The sequence below is a fragment of the Chionomys nivalis genome, chromosome 17, assembly GCF_950005125.1.
Source record: "Chionomys nivalis chromosome 17, mChiNiv1.1, whole genome shotgun sequence".
Classification (NCBI taxonomy): Eukaryota; Metazoa; Chordata; class Mammalia; order Rodentia; family Cricetidae; genus Chionomys; species Chionomys nivalis.
In genome coordinates, this window is record NC_080102.1 from 33435351 (window position 1) to 33451623 (window position 16273).

General features: G+C 57.6%; 2 protein-coding genes across 5 annotated transcripts; one reads left to right on the plus strand and one right to left on the minus strand.

Moving 5' to 3' along the window:
* Positions 1–227: 227 nt before the first annotated feature.
* On the plus strand, positions 228–5744 carry Mapk15 (mitogen-activated protein kinase 15). 4 transcript variants are annotated; one of them, XM_057791941.1, is made up of 14 exons: positions 228–356; positions 1552–1650; positions 1742–1771; positions 1900–1990; positions 2474–2604; positions 2688–2851; positions 3009–3148; positions 3748–3805; positions 4222–4359; positions 4460–4565; positions 4678–4882; positions 4987–5090; positions 5165–5293; positions 5400–5722. In XM_057791941.1, exons 1-14 carry the CDS (start codon positions 288–290, stop codon positions 5583–5585), a joined length of 1650 nt encoding a protein of 549 aa, XP_057647924.1. In that variant the 5' UTR covers positions 228–287; the 3' UTR covers positions 5586–5722. The 4 variants fall into 4 exon arrangements, with proteins under 4 accessions (XP_057647924.1, XP_057647921.1, XP_057647923.1 ...); XM_057791940.1 differs by adding an exon at positions 462–640 and having other exon boundaries at positions 260–356; positions 4144–4359; positions 5165–5744; XM_057791938.1 differs by having other exon boundaries at positions 5165–5744.
* Positions 5745–7985: 2241 nt separating this feature from the next.
* On the minus strand, positions 7986–15873 carry Fam83h (family with sequence similarity 83 member H). The gene is made up of 5 exons (XM_057792711.1): positions 15765–15873; positions 12763–13224; positions 11873–12037; positions 11678–11802; positions 7986–11490 (listed from the first exon to the last, which is right to left on the minus strand). Exons 2-5 carry the CDS (start codon positions 13207–13209, stop codon positions 8700–8702), a joined length of 3528 nt encoding a protein of 1175 aa, XP_057648694.1. The 5' UTR covers positions 13210–13224; positions 15765–15873; the 3' UTR covers positions 7986–8699.
* Positions 15874–16273: the final 400 nt, after the last annotated feature.

Here is a 16273-nt window from a genome sequence, read left to right on the forward strand (position 1 = left end):
ACGTTCAGCTTCCTCTGCATCCTAAGACGTGCCCAACTCAGTGGCTGGCAGCGGGCGATGCTACTGTGCCCAGGGAATTCGGGGATAGCCTTCCCACCCCAACCCCCACCCCGCGAGCAGCACTGACCGGGGCACCCAAGCGGACAGGTGGAGCTGGCTACAAACCCCGCCCATTGGCGCAAGCGCAGGGAGGCACACCGCGGCCGCCGTTCCCAAGCCAACGGATCAACAGGTCCAGCACCGAAAAGGAGTCTGTGAACGCCAAGAGCCTTCGCCTGCCTCTCTCCATGTGTGCTGCCGAGGTGGACCGCCACGTAGCCCAGAGATACCTGATCAAGCGAAGGCTTGGGAAGGGGGTGAGCGCAGGGACGCTCCGTCACCCGAGGGGCACTGCAGTCACCTGGGGGTTTGGTCGGCCCCCTCAAGGTCTAGTTCTTCTGACACGGGATGCTGGCTTCTAGGCTCGCGTCCTGCCTCCTCCGAGGCTCCTGGACCCACGTTTCCATAAGGAAACTGGGTAACACTCAGGGACCTCGCCCAGGAATGCAGGTGACTGCCAGGGTCCCCAGGTCGCAGGAGGAGTTGTATTGGTGCTCCACCCACATTCCCTACCTTTCTGGATTCCCATAGGCTGCTCTGGGTAAGCCTGGCCTTTTCCAGTTCCTGAGGGTGAAGGGCTTCTCCCAGCATGGCTCAGAAGCACGTAGCCAGGTTCAGGAAGTCTGAGTATGGGTTCACAGAATGAGAGTAGGAGCTGTGTGTGAATTCGGGTGTATTCGTGATTGTAATTGGGTCTGAGCAGATGGCGCTGTATGCGGGAATGTGTGTGATTGTGGGGGTGTGTTCTGTGTATCGTGGAGGGGAATAAGCAAACAGCAATTGCAAAGGCCCCTAGGCAAAGCTCTGCTTGGCTGGTGGAGATACACTACATTTTTATGCGTGGAACCAGGCGGAGATGGGAGAGAGCAACAGTGATGGCCCCCGTGGTGTGGAAGGGATCCGGGGCACCTCCAAGACGTTGGCTTCGCTTGACGAGCTGTAGCAGCTGCTCTTAACATTCACTTTACAAAGCTCCCCTGTCTACTCTGGCGAGGCTCGGTGGCAGTGATGGGTGGGAGCAGCAGGGAGAGTAGACAGCCAACCCACAGGAGATGTTGGAAGTGTGCGCAGTGCACAGCAGAGCAGGGAGGGAATGGCCCCGTCAGGCCCCGGATACGCTCTGCAGGTCAAGTTGATAGGATTTGCTAAGCAGATGGCGTGGGAGTGTAGAGAAAGATAGTGCGAATGTGTGGGGAGGTGGAGGGGTCAAAGGTCATTCCAGAGACAGCCCAGTAGTACCCACTATGGCTTCATGTCCTGGTAGGAACCTCTCCAGTTCTCATCCTCCCTCCCCTCCCCCACTCTAGAAGATGCTGCTGTTGTAGGTTTTGCCGCTCCAGGTCTTGTCACACTTTAACCCCTTCCAGAATCCAGGGCTGGGCGGTGTGTGTGTGTGTGTGTGTGTGTGTGTGTGTGTACGCCTATGTTCAGCAAGCTGACTGTGTTCCCCAGGCCTATGGCATTGTGTGGAAGGCAGTGGATCGGAGGACTGGTGATGTAGTGGCCATCAAGAAAATCTTTGATGCCTTTAGGGACCAGACAGATGCTCAGGTAAGTGAGCAGGGAGGGTCTCTGGGGAGGTGTGGTGAGCTGTAGGAGGGGCCCAGCACCGCAGGTTTCCTGGCATTTCTCTTTCTTACAGAGAACCTTCAGGGAAGTCACGCTTCTCCAGGTAAGAGGCCCAGGCTATCCTGCCGCTTCCCTTCCCTGGGTGCAAGTCCCCACAGACAAGGGAGAAGCTGGCCCTACTGGCCCTGAGCACAGTCTTGGCCCCGCAGCAGCAACAATCTGTCTTCCTAGGAGTTTGGGGACCATCCTAACATCATCCGCCTGCTTGACGTGATCCCAGCAGAGAATGACAAGGATATTTACCTGGTGTTTGAGTCCATGGGTGAGTGAGGCCTTGGTCAGACCCCAGCCCTGCTTAAGCAGCCTGGCTCCTTTCTTATATTCCTATGGCTCCTGGCCCACGCTGTATCTGTCACTTCCATCTGTCCCCTGAACCTGAGCATAAAGCTGGTGAGGTTTGACTCTCAAAGATTAGCACTGACCCCTCCCCTGACCCTGCCTGCACTGGCCTGGTGGTGGCTCCCCATTTTGTCCCTTCTGCACTGGACTCTTGCTCTGCCCTCATTTGCTGTGTTCTCCTTTTCCCCACTCAGTTTGTAAAACAAGAACATGGAATAGGATGAAAATAATTCCGTAGACCATTCTGGTTGCACTGACAGTGACGACAGATTCGGTAGCCGGGTAGCCAGGCAGAGAGAGCCCAGGATGGGCCGAGGGCTGGTGCAGGCTCAAAGTGGTACAGACCTGCACTCTTCACCCTCCAGACTGACCTGCGTATCCTTCCCCGGCTCCTGCCCCTTCCCAGACACCGACCTGAACGCGGTCATCCAGAAGGGCAGACTACTGGAGGATATCCACAAGCGGTGCATCTTTTACCAGCTCCTGAGGGCCACCAAGTTTATCCACTCAGGGCGTGTCATCCACCGGGACCAGAAGGTTGGGTCCACACTGTGCCCACAGGTCCCTGGCCCCACCGTGCCCCGGGCCCCAGTGGGTCTCAAGCCCGTTCTTCTCTCCAGCCAGCCAACGTTCTACTGGATGCCGCTTGCCGGGTGAAACTCTGTGACTTTGGCCTGGCACGCTCCCTGAGTGACCTCCCTGAGGGACCTGAGGGCCAGGCCCTGACGGAGTATGTGGCCACACGCTGGTACCGTGCTCCAGAGGTTCTTCTCTCCTGCCGATGGTAACAGCTGGAGACCCAGTCTACCTTGTCCCTTCAGGTCCCATAGAGTACCCTGCATCCTGGTCCTGCTGGGCCCACCTGAATACTCACTGCTCTTTCCCTGCGCTCCCATTCTGCCTCTGCTCCCTGCCCTTGCACACATCTCTTCCTGCCCCAGGTACACCCCTGGGGTGGACATGTGGAGCCTGGGCTGCATATTGGGAGAGATGCTTCGGGGGCAGCCACTGTTTCCTGGCACATCTACTTTCCACCAGCTGGAGCTGATCCTGGAGACCATCCCGTTGCCCTCCATGGAGGGTGAGCATGTACACACTGAGGTCCCAACCTCAGCAGCCTGTCCCTAGGCATGGGATGATGAGAGCCCAAGGGCACAACTGTGGAAGGGTCCCCGGTACTGTGCAGAGGAGAGAGTCATTTGAACCGGGAACACTGAAAAGGGTCCCGTGGATGGAGGGCCCAGGAGCAGCTCTGGAGCCTGGTACAGAGCAGCAGAATTGGGCACAGGACAGTGCACACCAACAGTGACAGAAAGGGGCTGATAGTGCAGAGGGTCAGGGGAACAAGAGTGCCGTGTCTGTGCTGGCTGCTGAGAGCAGCGGTTCGCAGAGGGGCATGGCGAGAGGGAGACACCTCTCAAGGCCGGCTGGGTGCCTTTGTACTCTTAGAGAGTTCCTACTTTTTGGGTAGGACCAAAGGGAGGTGTGACCCCAGCATCCTCTATGTGAACATGTTGAGAGTGTGTGATTTCCAAGTAAGGCATAGCTATGGGCACTCACCTGGACCTTCTAGACCACAGACTCTGTGAGAGGTTATTTATTATCTATGTGGTCAGAAGGAATGGCTGCCCACCCCCTCCCAAGCCTGCCTGCTCATGCCCGTCTTCCACCCATCCACAGAGCTCCAGGGCCTTGGCTCAGACTACAGTGCTTTGATTCTGCAGAATCTTGGGTCCAAGTGAGTGGAACTTTTAGGTGTGGGGGAGGGGTGACAGGTCGCAGGAGGGGGCCGCCATGTTGCAGCTGGCACATGAACCAGTTTGTACCAGCCCAGAGCTGCAGCGCTCATTCTCTGGCTCTTAAAGCTTTAGTTACGAGGGAAAAAAAAGAAAAAAGAAAAAAGACAAAATCCAGGAGACTGACAAGAAAGAAAGAAAAGAAAAACAAGACCCAACCCCCAGAAATGAGAACACCCAGCCGTACAGAAGAGGAGAGCGTCCCTCTGAGCTGGGAGGAGGGGATGAAGAGGTGACAACCTCGGGAAGGGGACTAGAAGAGTGGGATTTACACAAGCAGAACAGCGGAGGTCAGGCCACAGACAGAAGGTGCCACGGGTAGGGCCCTAGAGAGGAGACGACAGGCGGCTGCCCGCAGGCCACGGCAGACGCTGGACGCCCTCCTGCCGCCAGACACCCCCCCAGAAGCCCTGGACCTCCTCAAGCGACTCTTGGCGTTTGCTCCGAATAAGCGGCTTAGCGCGGAGCAGGCGCTGCAACACCCGTACGTGCAAAGGTGAGACTCGAAGAGAGCGGACAGGGGTGGGAGCCTCAGTGGCTTGCTCTCCTGCAAGTTGGGTCTCGTCACGCCTGGATCCATCTTTCTGGTCTGGTAGATTCCATTGCCCCGACCGCGAGTGGACACGGGGATCCGACGTGCGGCTCCCGGTGCACGAAGGAGACCAGCTCTCTGCACCAGAGTATCGCAACCGCCTGTACCAGGTGCTGGGACTGCGGACTCGCATCGTCCGCTTCCACGGGTACCCTCGAAGCCTCTTACTGCAGCGACCTCAGTGCCATCCGGCCCCCTCTGAGCGCCCCTCCCATCCCGCAGATGATCCTGGAGCGGAGGGGGAACAGCCGCAGCCCTCGAGAGGAAGGCCTGTGGGGTGCGGCCTCGCGGGTAGAGCTCAGGGCTTCCCCCGCCCGGGCTCAATCGCTCAAGCCCGGAGTCCTCCCCCAGGTCCCCGCGGAGACGCCTGCGCGAAAACGCGGACCCAGACCTCAGAGTAACCCTGCTCATAACCCCGAGCACATGGGTGAGCCTTGCCTGCCTCCCACGCACCCCTAGCCCCTTCTCTGTAGGACCACCAACGTGCGCAGCGGGAACCTAACTCCGGGGGTTGCTCTTATGACCCCACAGAAGTCCCCAAGCAGAGCTCAGATCCTCTGTTCCAATTTCCGCCGCCAGGCAGGGGGGAAAGGCCAACAGGGGCCACAGCGGAGTCACCCTCGGCACCCTCAGGGGTAAGTCGAGGTTGGGTGGGCACGGAAGAGCCTCTGCGGTACCTTTCCGTGACCCTGTGGCGCACCCCTTCCAGGTGAAGACAAACGTTAGGGTGGTGGCACCCTCCCTGACTTCACAGGCCGCGGCTCAGGCGGCCAATCAGGCCCTGATCCGCAGTGACCCGGCCCGGGGCGGTGGGCCGAGGGCGGCCGGCGCGCGACGGGTGAGCCCGGCCCTGGCCCTTCCCAGCTCCCTCCAGTGCGGTTCGTACCCCCCAGAGCCCTGCTCCACTCCTCTCCCTCCTGAACAAGACCCTCGCCTGCGTGCAGGTCCCTTCCCGCCTGTCCCGGGAGGCCCCGGAACCCCGACCCGGTCGAAGGATGTTTGGCATCTCGGCCTCGCAGGGGGCCCAGGGCGCAGCCAGAGCTGCGCTTGGCGGCTACTCCCAGGCCTACGGGACCGTGTGCCGCTCAGCGCTGGGCCGTCTGCCTCTACTCCCCGGACCGCGTGCTTGAGTCGCCCACCCGTCTCCTTGCAGCAACCTGGCGCAGTTCCCCAGCCCCCAGCGCATCTCCCTCCTTTGTCACTCTGCATTCGAGTTCTGGGAGGGTTCCCCAAGCCTCTCTCCCCTAAGGGGGAGTAGATGGTAGTTTACACTCCACCCCAACAATTTTTTCCCAATAAAGTCATGTTTTTCCCCCAGCCCAGTTAAGCCATCTTTCACCCACTACCACCCAAGGGCTCCCTTCCTAGGTCCTAAATCTTTCCTGAGCCCCACTCTCCTGAGCGCTCCATATCCGAATCCTATACTCAGCACAAAGTACCATGTCTGCTCTCTGAGGCTTTTGCCCACTCAGCCTAGTCCTCTGGGCCAAGGATTGTGGCACCATTCCCCACCCAGGTGCAGGTTAGCAATGACTACTTAAGACTGGAGCCACATAGAGAAAAGGAGAGAGGGTGCAGCACTTCTCTTGGCCCCTTGCTACCATTTGTTGGTGACTGCAGCCTGTGACCTAACCACACAGTGACAGGCTTGTCTCCAGGTCTTGATAAAAGGACAGGAAGCACTTGAAGAGGAAAATCTTGAGAAAAAAAAAAAAACCAAAATCTTGAGGGGACACTACTGTTCAAAGGGCTTGGTGTGAGTTCAGACCAGATTTGTGTTGGCAATCAAGTACCCCACACAGCCTCAGAAACTGGGCTGGAGCAGAACGCAGGAAAGCCGTTTCCCCACCTGACTAGGGAAGCTGTCTAAATCTGTTGGCCACAGTAGGGCAAACGACAAAAGGAACAAAGGTAGGGGAAGCTGGGCAGAGTTGGAACCTGCATAGCAGTGATACTGGGCTAGATGAGACAGAGGCAGGAAGCAAATGATTGGGTATAGGAGAGGGTGGGTATGATTCCAACATGGCGGAGAGCCAATCAGAACTGGAGCCAAAAGGTTTGTCTCCTGAAGTGGCCGACTGCCAATGTGGTCAGTGCATGGTTTCAAGAGGCTGAGGCATAGCTCCAAGTTGATGACAAACAGAGCAAAGGAGTCTGAGGGTGAACACCAGAAATCAGCGTGCCTGCAAGCCAAGACCTGGCTATTGGGGCCAGGAGCTGCAAGATAAACGTTGAGAAGTGTCTGCTGGGCTTGAAGGCTGGAGAACCAGATGATGGCCTACATGATGGCCCAAAGAGCCAGGGGTTTGTATGGGGTTTGCAGGGATGGGAGACTTGTTTGTGCCGGCATGGAGGATTAAGAGTTCCCCACCAGAAATCATGGTTTTCCAAAAAGGAACCTAGGAAGTCATGTTTTTTCCCCAGCCCAGTTAAGCCATCTTTCACCCACTACCACCCAAGGGCTCCCTTCCTAGGTCCTAAATCTTTCCTGAGCCCCACTCTCCTGAGCGCTCCATATCCGAATCCTATACTCAGCACAAAGTACCTAGGAAGGCCACAGGGCCACAGGGTTAAAGGCTTCATATAAATTGGACAGCTATTTGGGGACATGCTGGGTTTTTTTCCCCTCATAGGATCTCACTGTGTAGCTCTGGTTGGCCTGGAACTTGCTGTGCCAGGATGCCCCAGAACTTAAAGAGACCAGCTTACCTCTGCCTCCCTAGCACTGGGTTCTGCTGGAGTTTGTGTGCATTGTGTTTACTATAAATGTAAGAACACAATATGCTGCTTCAGAAAGGTGTGAGGGGGCGGTCAGGGGTCTCAGAGAGCCCCCGGAAGGACTACCAGCCTCCACTTTTGCAATGCAGAGCTCAACAGGTCTGAGCTTGAGCAGTGACGCACAGGACACCAGACCATGAGCTCTAAGAAGCTAGGCAGTGAGCATGCCAAGACTAGGAAACACTCCAGCTCATCCGGTTCCTAGGGGACCATGCACACCTGGCCAGGAACTTGGGGATTTTTTTGACAGTGAAATGTAATAGCATGAATCCAGTCACTGCCCAAATCCCAGTATCCTCCCTTCTTCAGCTGCTGGAGTCAGAAGGAACTACTTAGTGGCTTTCTTTTCATGTCTTTGCTCTCTTGGGATTTCACTTGAGTGTGCACACACACAACACAGGTATAAACTATTTGGAAAGAAGACAGCAGAAATATATTTCTCATTGCCTAGCAGTGTGTGTGTGTTTGGGGGGGGCACTCTATGCATTGGGTGCCGTGCCAAATCAAAATCTTTGGAGGTAAGAAAAGATCAACGTAACCAGGGACCTTGGACAGATTCTTTTTGTTGGTGACAAATAGAAATGGATCAAGGTGGGGGGGTGGCAGGGTCTGCTGTCCCTTAGTGGTTGCTGGGGCTCAGGTTGGACCGTATTCAATCTTCTCCCTTTTGCTGAGACCCAAACACTATATACAGCCTCTTTCCAGACTTTGGCTTAGGAACTTACTGAAGCCAGGGTCACAGAAAGTCTGTCCAGACTGCTTTATTGTACTGCAAAGTCCAGTGCTCCCCACTTCTGGCTTCTCTTCAAGTGCTACCCAGAGACTGGCTGGAGAAGGCAGATGTGACTTAAGGGGGCCCCAGTAGATACTGGGCAGCTACTTCCCAGTGGCCCGCCCTGTCCAGATCCATGCCTTCCCCACAGCAGGAGGACAGAGCCAAGAAAGTGCTTGGAGGCAGTGAGGAGACAGAGTGGAAGCAGGTGGAAGCAGGGAGTTCCAGAGAGAGAGAGATGGAGGTGAGGAGGGGACGGGAGGAGGCTGTCTCCAGAGGGAGACTGTGAGATGGACACCCTGAGAAAAAACCCTGAGATAAAAGGCCCTAAAAGGCACAAAGGCATAGTGATGAGTCCATGAAAAACTGGTGAATAAGGCAGAGATACAGATCCCTGAGGTGAATTAAGCCCCAAAGTGGACCGGAGTCCAGGAGATGGTGGAGGCTGAGATGAGGGAGGTGACGAGGAAGAAGCACTGAGCAGAGAGGCTGAGCTCCTAGCGTGGAGAAGCCAAGAGTGAGAGGCAGTGCAGCTATCAGGTGAATTCAAGTGCAGCTCAGTTCAGGCGGTTGTCAGCCAGGTCCCGGAAGGCTTTGACACCAGTCTGGCAGCCACCAGTCCATCGGGACCAGATGGGTGCTATGAGCACTGTATGGCAGTGATGCAGAGTCCTAGCCTCCGAGACCAGAAGACTCATTTTTTGCTTTTGAATGTACCCAGAATCTTGGGAACAAACTTGCCCATTTTACTGTCTCTGGTGTCCTCATCTGCCAGGTTGTCTCCTGCCCCAGTATTGCCAGCTTCCTCCTTTTTGCAGAAGACCTCGAAGCGACTGTAGACACGTTTTTCTTTGCGCATGCTCTCCATGCGGCGCAAGAGCTTGTCACGCTCTTCTGCGCTGGCCGGCAGGGTGCGGCTGAGCCGGCCTTGTGTCCCTATGCTGTCTGAGCGGAAGATGGCTGAACACTTGTCCTTGTCGGACATGTCTGGAGTCAAGTCTCCTGCAGTTGTTGGGCGACCTAGCTCAGGACTGCTGTGAGCTGGGCCTGGAGCAGGGACTCCGCGGTGCTTCTGGCCATGGGCACTGATTTGCTCCAGAATGGCCTTCGTGTCATCTCGCAAGTTGCTGCTGTATAAGGCATTGGCAGTAGCTGAAGCTAAGCGTACCTTTGAGCTTCTCTCTTCTGTGGCAGCCTCTGTGCTGTCACCCCGACCCAGCGAGGGCCGCCGGGGACTCTCAGGCTGCCCATTTTCCTGTGGAGCTGGGAAACTGCCCTCATCCTCCCCTCGCCGTTCACCCTTGGGGCTCAGCAACTGCCTAAGGCGGAGGGAGCCCTTTCGCAGGACTTCCATGGGACCACCAGCCACCTCTTCCGTGGGCCCTGTCTTCGAAGTCTCCCCAGCGAAGGTGAGACTGCCTCTACGCTCAGGGACAGGAGGCACCGGACTGCCCCTGCGTTCAGGCACTGGGGGCACTGGACTGGTCCTGCGCTCAGGTAGGGGCACCGGGCTGCCCCTGCGGTCTGGGTAGGGCGAAGTGGGACTCCCCTTCTGCTCAATCAATCCTGTAGTCGGGCTGCCCCTCCGAGTGGGGAATCCAGATGTAGGGCTCCCCTTGCGCTCGGGGTGAGCAGGAGTGGGGCTCCCTTTTGGCTCAGAATAAGGCAGCTGGTGTGTTCCGGGCCCTTCAAGTGGAGGGCTATCTCGCCCTTGTGGAGACAAGGAGCGACCCTGGGCAGAGAGCAAGCGTGAAGGCAGGCGTTCTGTGCTGCCCAGCGTGTCGAGCAGCTGCGCAGCGGTCAGTGAAGCTGCTCCTGGGTGTCGTTCTGCCTCCTGATGTAATTGCTGTGCGAAGGAGTCCCGCAAATCAAGCAAGCAACTCTCAAGGCTGCGGCGCTCAGTTCCCGCTCCTCCTGGTGCTACCACCTCCTCCCGCCAGGACTGGGCCACTACAGCCTTGCTGTGGCTGGAGGCGGTGATGGGACCACCTGCACCACCAGGGTCCCGGGCAGGACCCTTGTATTTCTCCAGTAGCTCCGCCACTTTCGCCGAGGCGCTGGGACGAACAGCCTCCCCACTGGGCCCCACGGTCTCACTGACTGTCTGCTCTTTGTGCAGCAGCTGCACCTTTTCTGTGCTGGTCGCTGTGGTCCCACCAGTACCCTCAGCCTGTGAGGCAAAGATGAGGGATGAGCGCAACCTGGAGCTGCGCTGGATGAGCGGATTCAAGCGTGAGCGGAAGGAGTCCTGCTTAACCAGACTTGTTTCCTCTGGGCCCTCTCTCTCGGAGCTATCGCCACCACCGCTTCCCGAGTCTGGCTTTGGTCCCTTGGCTGGGAACGGTGCAGGAGTGCGGAAGGCGGAGGGGAGCAGGTCTCGGCCTCCAGGAACTAGCACTTCATCTTCATAGGCCTCAGCCTCCATAGGCAGACCCTCCTCCCCACCATCACCATGGCAGCCGCTCAGGTAGGAAGCAACGCGCCATTGACGTAGTCCAGCCCGTCCCTCAGGTCCACCCCTGCGCTCAGGCTCCATCTCCGGAGTTGTGTCCAGACCTTGCCTCGTGGATACTTGGCATGGAAAGCGCTGACCCAGGTTGGGACGTGAGGCCCCATTAGGTTCCATACCACGAGGGCCAGTTCCAAAGGCAGGATCCGAACCGTGGCGTACCTCTCGAGAAGCGCTGGATGGAACATATTCTAGCCGTTGGTGCACATCAGCACCGAGTTCTGGGAAGCGGGGCCCAGCACCTAGTGCAAAGTCATCAGGGTCCGCAAAGCCAGGTCGGCCTGCACGAATCTTCTCGAAGAGGCCCTGCGGGCGCGTGGGTGCAAACTGTGGATCCCACTGGTAATGCTGCTGGTAGAGTTGGTCACGTTGGAAGTGGCTGGTCTGGAAACGGAAGTCATCACCATGGCTGAGGAATGTCTGTCGTGACACCTGCCGTGCAGCCGCAAAGTTCTCCATGGCTCCAGCTCCATCAGCTGCTGTGTAGCTGTGCCGCTTGAAGGCGTCCATCTCCAAGTGCCGGGCCTGGAAGAAGCCCCGGTGTCCTGCTAGCTCTCCGATAGGTCCAGCCTCAGTGGGACGCGCCAGTGACCGGTGCCCTGCGTGGGGCTCCAATGCACCCCCAGGCATACGCTGCAGCTCCTCACGGCGGAAGGCCGATAGGAAGTGGCGGTCAGGGTCTAGGAAAGAGGGGAAGCCCAGGCCTTCTTCCCGGGGCGGTGGGAATAGGAGGTGCGCCCGTTTAGGGAACGAAAAAGGTGTTGGTTGTCCAACCCCGGGGACGCCCACCAGAGGCCCAGCCCCAGAGTATGGAGCAAGTGCATAAGCATCCATGCGGGCTAGCATCCCAGCTGAGGGCACCAGTGGCTCTGACTGTGCGAAGAGGATGCGGAACTCTTCATCGAAGCTGGAGACCAGCTCTCCCTGGAACACATGAGCCAGGCTGCGGTGGATTTTCTCGAAGGACCACATGAAGCTGTGGGCAAGAGAGCGGAAGTCAGGGAGAGGAAGTAGGGCCACAAAGGTATCAGTTGGATAATCAGGGAATTGGGGTTTGTAAGGTGCGGGGCTGAAGCAAGGAGGGCTTTGTGGGAAAGAACTGCGACCACTGAGGAGGACTCTGTGGGGGAGGGCCAGGACTGAGGGAAACCCACTAGGCATACCTATAACTGCCGCTCATCACTACAGCACAGTCGACCAGCAAGAACTTCTCCTTCAGATGTCCCTTGAACGACTTCCCAGTGCGGCAGTAATAGGTAGGCCCTGCCACTGTGCGCACACGCAGGAACTGGAAGAGAGGGGAGTCAGGTCTTCCTCAAAGGTATTTTTCCCTCCACTCCCCTGGCTTGGTCACTCACATCCACGTGGTGCAGGTTGACACGACACTTGTCGGCCATGTCTAGGAAGTGCTGAGCGTTCATTTCATCCAGCAGGATGTAGACTGGGACTCGCCTTGCAGCGGCCTCTAGGACTTCACTGAGCAGATCCACATCAGTGAACATGTCCATCACCACAGCAACCACCTGGGAGGAGGTGGATATCAGGTCAGCCACAGGGAAGGGTCTTGCCCCTCTACCTATCTCCGGCCACTTTCACCCACAAGCACCGTAAAATGACCATTAGCCCACCCCAGGAGAGTGGCCACAACTGGGAGGACAGTAAAAGGGACCCCTGTAGAGGGTCACAGCCTATACTTTTAAGGTACTTCATGGCATTGGGGGTGGAGGCTGCAATCCTGGCCCAGTGTGTTCAGATCCCAAGTACTGGCAGGCACGAGAACTTCAGACTTAATGAGGGATGGGGGGGGGTTGTCACAACCTGGAGCAGGGACAGAAGCTAGGTGTGCTACCTTACCTAATCTTCCCAGGTTTTGTGGCAGTGTTTTTTAAATATAGGCTGGACTGTTACTACATAGTCCAGGATGGCCTCACCCTCCCTGGGTTTTTGTTGTTGTTTCTGCTTTGGGGGTGGGTTACTCTCATCTGGGCCAGGTCTAAAGAGACCAATATGCCAATGGCCCCAAGTTTCTGGGTACTGGTCATGATTCTGGGCAAGCACATATATAGAGGCTACTAACCAAGTCCCAGGTGACAATGGACAAACTGCAGTGACTCTCCTGCTGAGGTCTGGCTGGCCAGCCCTGGCATCCCCAGCACCAGTAAAGCTTTTATTCTCCCCTCACCCTCCTATCCATGTTTCAAGATCCAGCTCAGGCTGCCCCTCATTATCCATCGAGCCCATAATGCACCTGCTGGGCAGAGCGGATCATCCTCCGAGCTTCATCTTTGATGCTGGGGCTGTCAGGTGGCGGTGGCTGAACCAGTGTGGTGACCTCTGTGCCTTGGAAGCCAAAGGTCAGGGGCCAGCCCAGGTCCAGCTCAGGCACAGCCTGGTCTGAGTTCACTGGCCAGTAGGTGCCTGAGGAACCATCCATGTCCACATCAGGAGGGCTGCCTTCAGGAGCTTCCCGGGCCACATATTGTGGGGGCTGCAGGTGGCGGCTCACATATTCCACTTCCTCAGGGCACAGGAAGTCAGGTGCCCCCTCAGACGCCAAGAAGCGGTTGTAGGCTTCTCTTCCACCCTCAGTCAGTGCATCCACGGCCAGTCGGTAGTACTCTTTGTAGTGAGGTGGCAGGTACCCAGGTGCCAATGGGTTGTCCCCCTGTGAGCTGCTCTGGGAGCGACGGGCCATGTTGGGGCCAGGGGCCTGGAGGGGCAGGAAGATGCGTTAACTAGTGGCAGTAGGACCCACTTACCTTACCCTCACGAGTGGACACACACAGTTGCCAGAGCTGCTAGATCATGGGTTTGGCTTGTGTCTGGGAGGTCTTTGAGGGCTCAACCAAGATAGTTTCAGAAACAGTAGTGTGGGCCATTGGCCCTAAATCCCCTTCCTGGGCCTGAGACCTTGTTCTCAGCAGGGTCTCAAGGACTGCCAGTGTTTGCCCCATTCTAGGCAGGTAAGAGGTCCCACCTACCCCTCCTTCGGGGTCAATAGATTCATGGCCCATTTACTTCGTGGATCTTAAAATAAGTTGTTGGTTGAGACACAAATGTAGTCCAGTAGTGAGATTATCTCCCACCCCAAGCGATTAGTCTTGTTGGCCCCTGCCTCTACTGCCTGAAGATCCCGGGCAGTGTTCTGGTCTGTTACCTTCACTGTACACACCTGGGAGGGGTGGCAAGACATTGTACCTGGCCCAAGGTGAGCACAGTAGAGACTGACTCATCCGGGGTTGATGGCCTTAAACGCCACCCACACCTCTTCCCTGGGCCCACACCCGTATATTCCCACAGCCCCTGCACTCATCTCCTTGCCCCAACTCCTAAACTTTCCATCTCTCGAAAAGCTTCAGCCTTCGCTACTGTCCCATCTCAGCCCCTACCTTGTGGGGTCTCTACTCTATACCCTCCCAGACCCACCTGTGCTGACGGCAATAAAGGCATTCCCAAGACTCTGAATCACACCCTCTCCCCGATACACTAAGAACGAAGGTAGGGCCTTTACCACACGGCTTGCCAAGTTGTCAGGGCCCCATTACCACGGGTGCTCCAGTACCACACTGTTCTTGTTCTTCGGTGGCAGACACAGAAGCTTGTGCTTGAGGAAGGCATTAGAAAAAGCAACCTAACACCCAGAATCCTGTACCTCTGGCCCTGGAAGTTGCCTTAGGGCAGGCTCACCCCATTCCCCATTGCTCCTCGGGTTTGGAACGGCTTGGGACTCTTGCCCTGCCTAGCACACAGGTTCCTGGATGTTAGTCTGGACTAGGAAAAGTAATTCTGCCCAGGAAGAGGAGTGGACCAGTGATACTGGCAGGATGGGGAACTAGCTGCTGTTATTTTGATAACATTGGGGGCCAGGACTCTGCTGTGTGTGACCCAGGGAGCTATAGTGCCTGCCATCCCTGGGGGCAACACATTAACAAGTCCAAATATGACCGAGCTTGGGGGCGGGGACACTCCGAAGTCTACTTGCCCTAAGAAGAATGCTCTAAATTCCCTTTGGGGCACTGCTCACTGCCCTGACTGTAGGCCGTTGGTTTTCCTTCCTGTCTGCAGTGTGAGGTGTGGCACACTCTTCTGGGGAGATCAAGGCAGACCACCTGGGGTAAGAATGCTGGCGTGTGTGCTTCGGCAGCCCCCATACTGCACCCAGACTTCAGTAGGCTCACACTACCTGGAGCGTGCTCCCTCGGGGTACTTCCTGATATAAGGAAAACTGAGAACTGAAACGGTCCGGCCTGTGGACTTCTGGCCAGGAACCATCAAAGACACAAATGGTTGGGAAGGGACCCTAGTCCTGATTGGCCACTGTGGGACCTGGCCACCCACGACCTCAAATGCCCTTATGTTCTCTCACTGACACACATTCCCCGCTTGACTATGGACTGGGCAGTGACCACGCCTATCAGTAATGAACCCCAACAGCCTGCTCGAAGACATTTGCCTATCCAAGTGGGGCCTTACTTAAGGAAAGAGCCTATCCCACCCAAACCAATGACTCAGCAGGAATCTTCTGTTGCTGACCTCTGACCTGAAGCCACTCTCCAGGCCCTTCACCATTAACAGCACAAGAAAATGTCTCCTCCCCTCCTACCTGACAGAAGGTAGTGTTTCAGCATCTGGAAGGGGGGGGGGCATGGGGAGCACCTTGGGCTACTACACAAAGATGGTGACCCTGGCCAAGTAAGGGGTGGGCGGTAGGGGACATGAAACTGAGAGATGGGAATTGGTGGGATGGGGCTCAAAGACCGGAAGTTGCTGAGTTACAGCTTGCGGGTTAGGCACTGAAAGGCCCCAAGGGTATTACTGTACCCCAGGAAGTTAGCCGCTACCCAGGCCAGGTGTCTTTATCAACCCATCTAGTCCAGGGATGTGGGACCAGGAGTTAGCAGACTCCAGTTTTCCCTGCCCTCCACACAGGGATTCAGCCCTGGACACCTGATTCATGGCGGCTTGGGGAGAGGCTCCGGTAAAGGTACAGGTCTTGCCCAGTTAACATCTAGGCCGCGAAGACGAGTGTGTCGCACTCTGCCTCCTCCTTGCCGGCATGCCCCTAGGACACCCCTCACCCAGTACCCCGGAGAGCAGTCACCCCGTCCCCGACCCAGCCCCACGCACGCTCTCACTGCACCGCCCGGCCCAGGTCCCGAGATCAGACCCAGGTACCGCGCGCGCGGAGGTCCCGGCCTCCAGTCCTGCGCGCGGCGCAGTGCCCGGCCCGCGCCGGGGAAGGGGCCCTACCTGCCCAGGTGAGCGGGGTCTCGGCACAGGGGCAGCAGGAGCCCACCGCCGCCCAGCGGCCTCGCGGTCTGGTCCGTCCAGCAGCCACTCCCCGCCGCGGCCCGCCCGCCCGTTCGTCCTGATTCACGCGCCCGCCCCCGCCCCGCCCGCGCTCTGCCTCCTGCCTGCCCGGGCAGCACCTGGGCGGGGCGGCCCCACCCCGACGCGCCCGCATTCCTGCGCCCTCCGCGGCCCGGACCCCGGCCGCGATCCCCGAGTTCCCCAGTCTGGCCTCGCTGCCTCCCCCGGTCCCCAGCCCCAACCGCGACCCCCGAGCGCTCCGGTGGCGCCCCAGAACTACGCCCCGGGCTCTGGCCGGCGCCACTCGGTACTGCCGGCGCTTCTTCTTTCAGGACCCCGAAGTCCCTTGAACCCATAGTTTAACGGGTAGTCCGGATAGTTCGAAGCCCCTACTGCCGACCCCTGACCCTCGCCCCGGAAGTTGGGGTGACTCGGAAGTTCCGGCTTAG

Excerpts from the sequence above, each read along its gene's own strand:
- Fam83h (XM_057792711.1), bottom strand. The coding sequence starts at position 13,209 with ATGGCCCGTCGCTCCCAGAGCAGCTCACAGGGGGACAACCCATTGGCA. Across the intron at positions 11,803-11,872 it reads TCAACCTGCACCACGTGGAT|TTCCTGCGTGTGCGCACAGT; the intron begins GTGAGTGACCAA and ends CCTCTCTTCCAG. Across the intron at positions 11,491-11,677 it reads GTGATGAGCGGCAGTTATAG|CTTCATGTGGTCCTTCGAGA; the intron begins GTATGCCTAGTG and ends TCTTGCCCACAG.
- Mapk15 (XM_057791938.1), top strand. The coding sequence starts at position 288 with ATGTGTGCTGCCGAGGTGGACCGCCACGTAGCCCAGAGATACCTGATC. Across the intron at positions 2,852-3,008 it reads GTTCTTCTCTCCTGCCGATG|GTACACCCCTGGGGTGGACA; the intron begins GTAACAGCTGGA and ends TTCCTGCCCCAG. Across the intron at positions 3,149-3,747 it reads CCCGTTGCCCTCCATGGAGG|AGCTCCAGGGCCTTGGCTCA; the intron begins GTGAGCATGTAC and ends ACCCATCCACAG.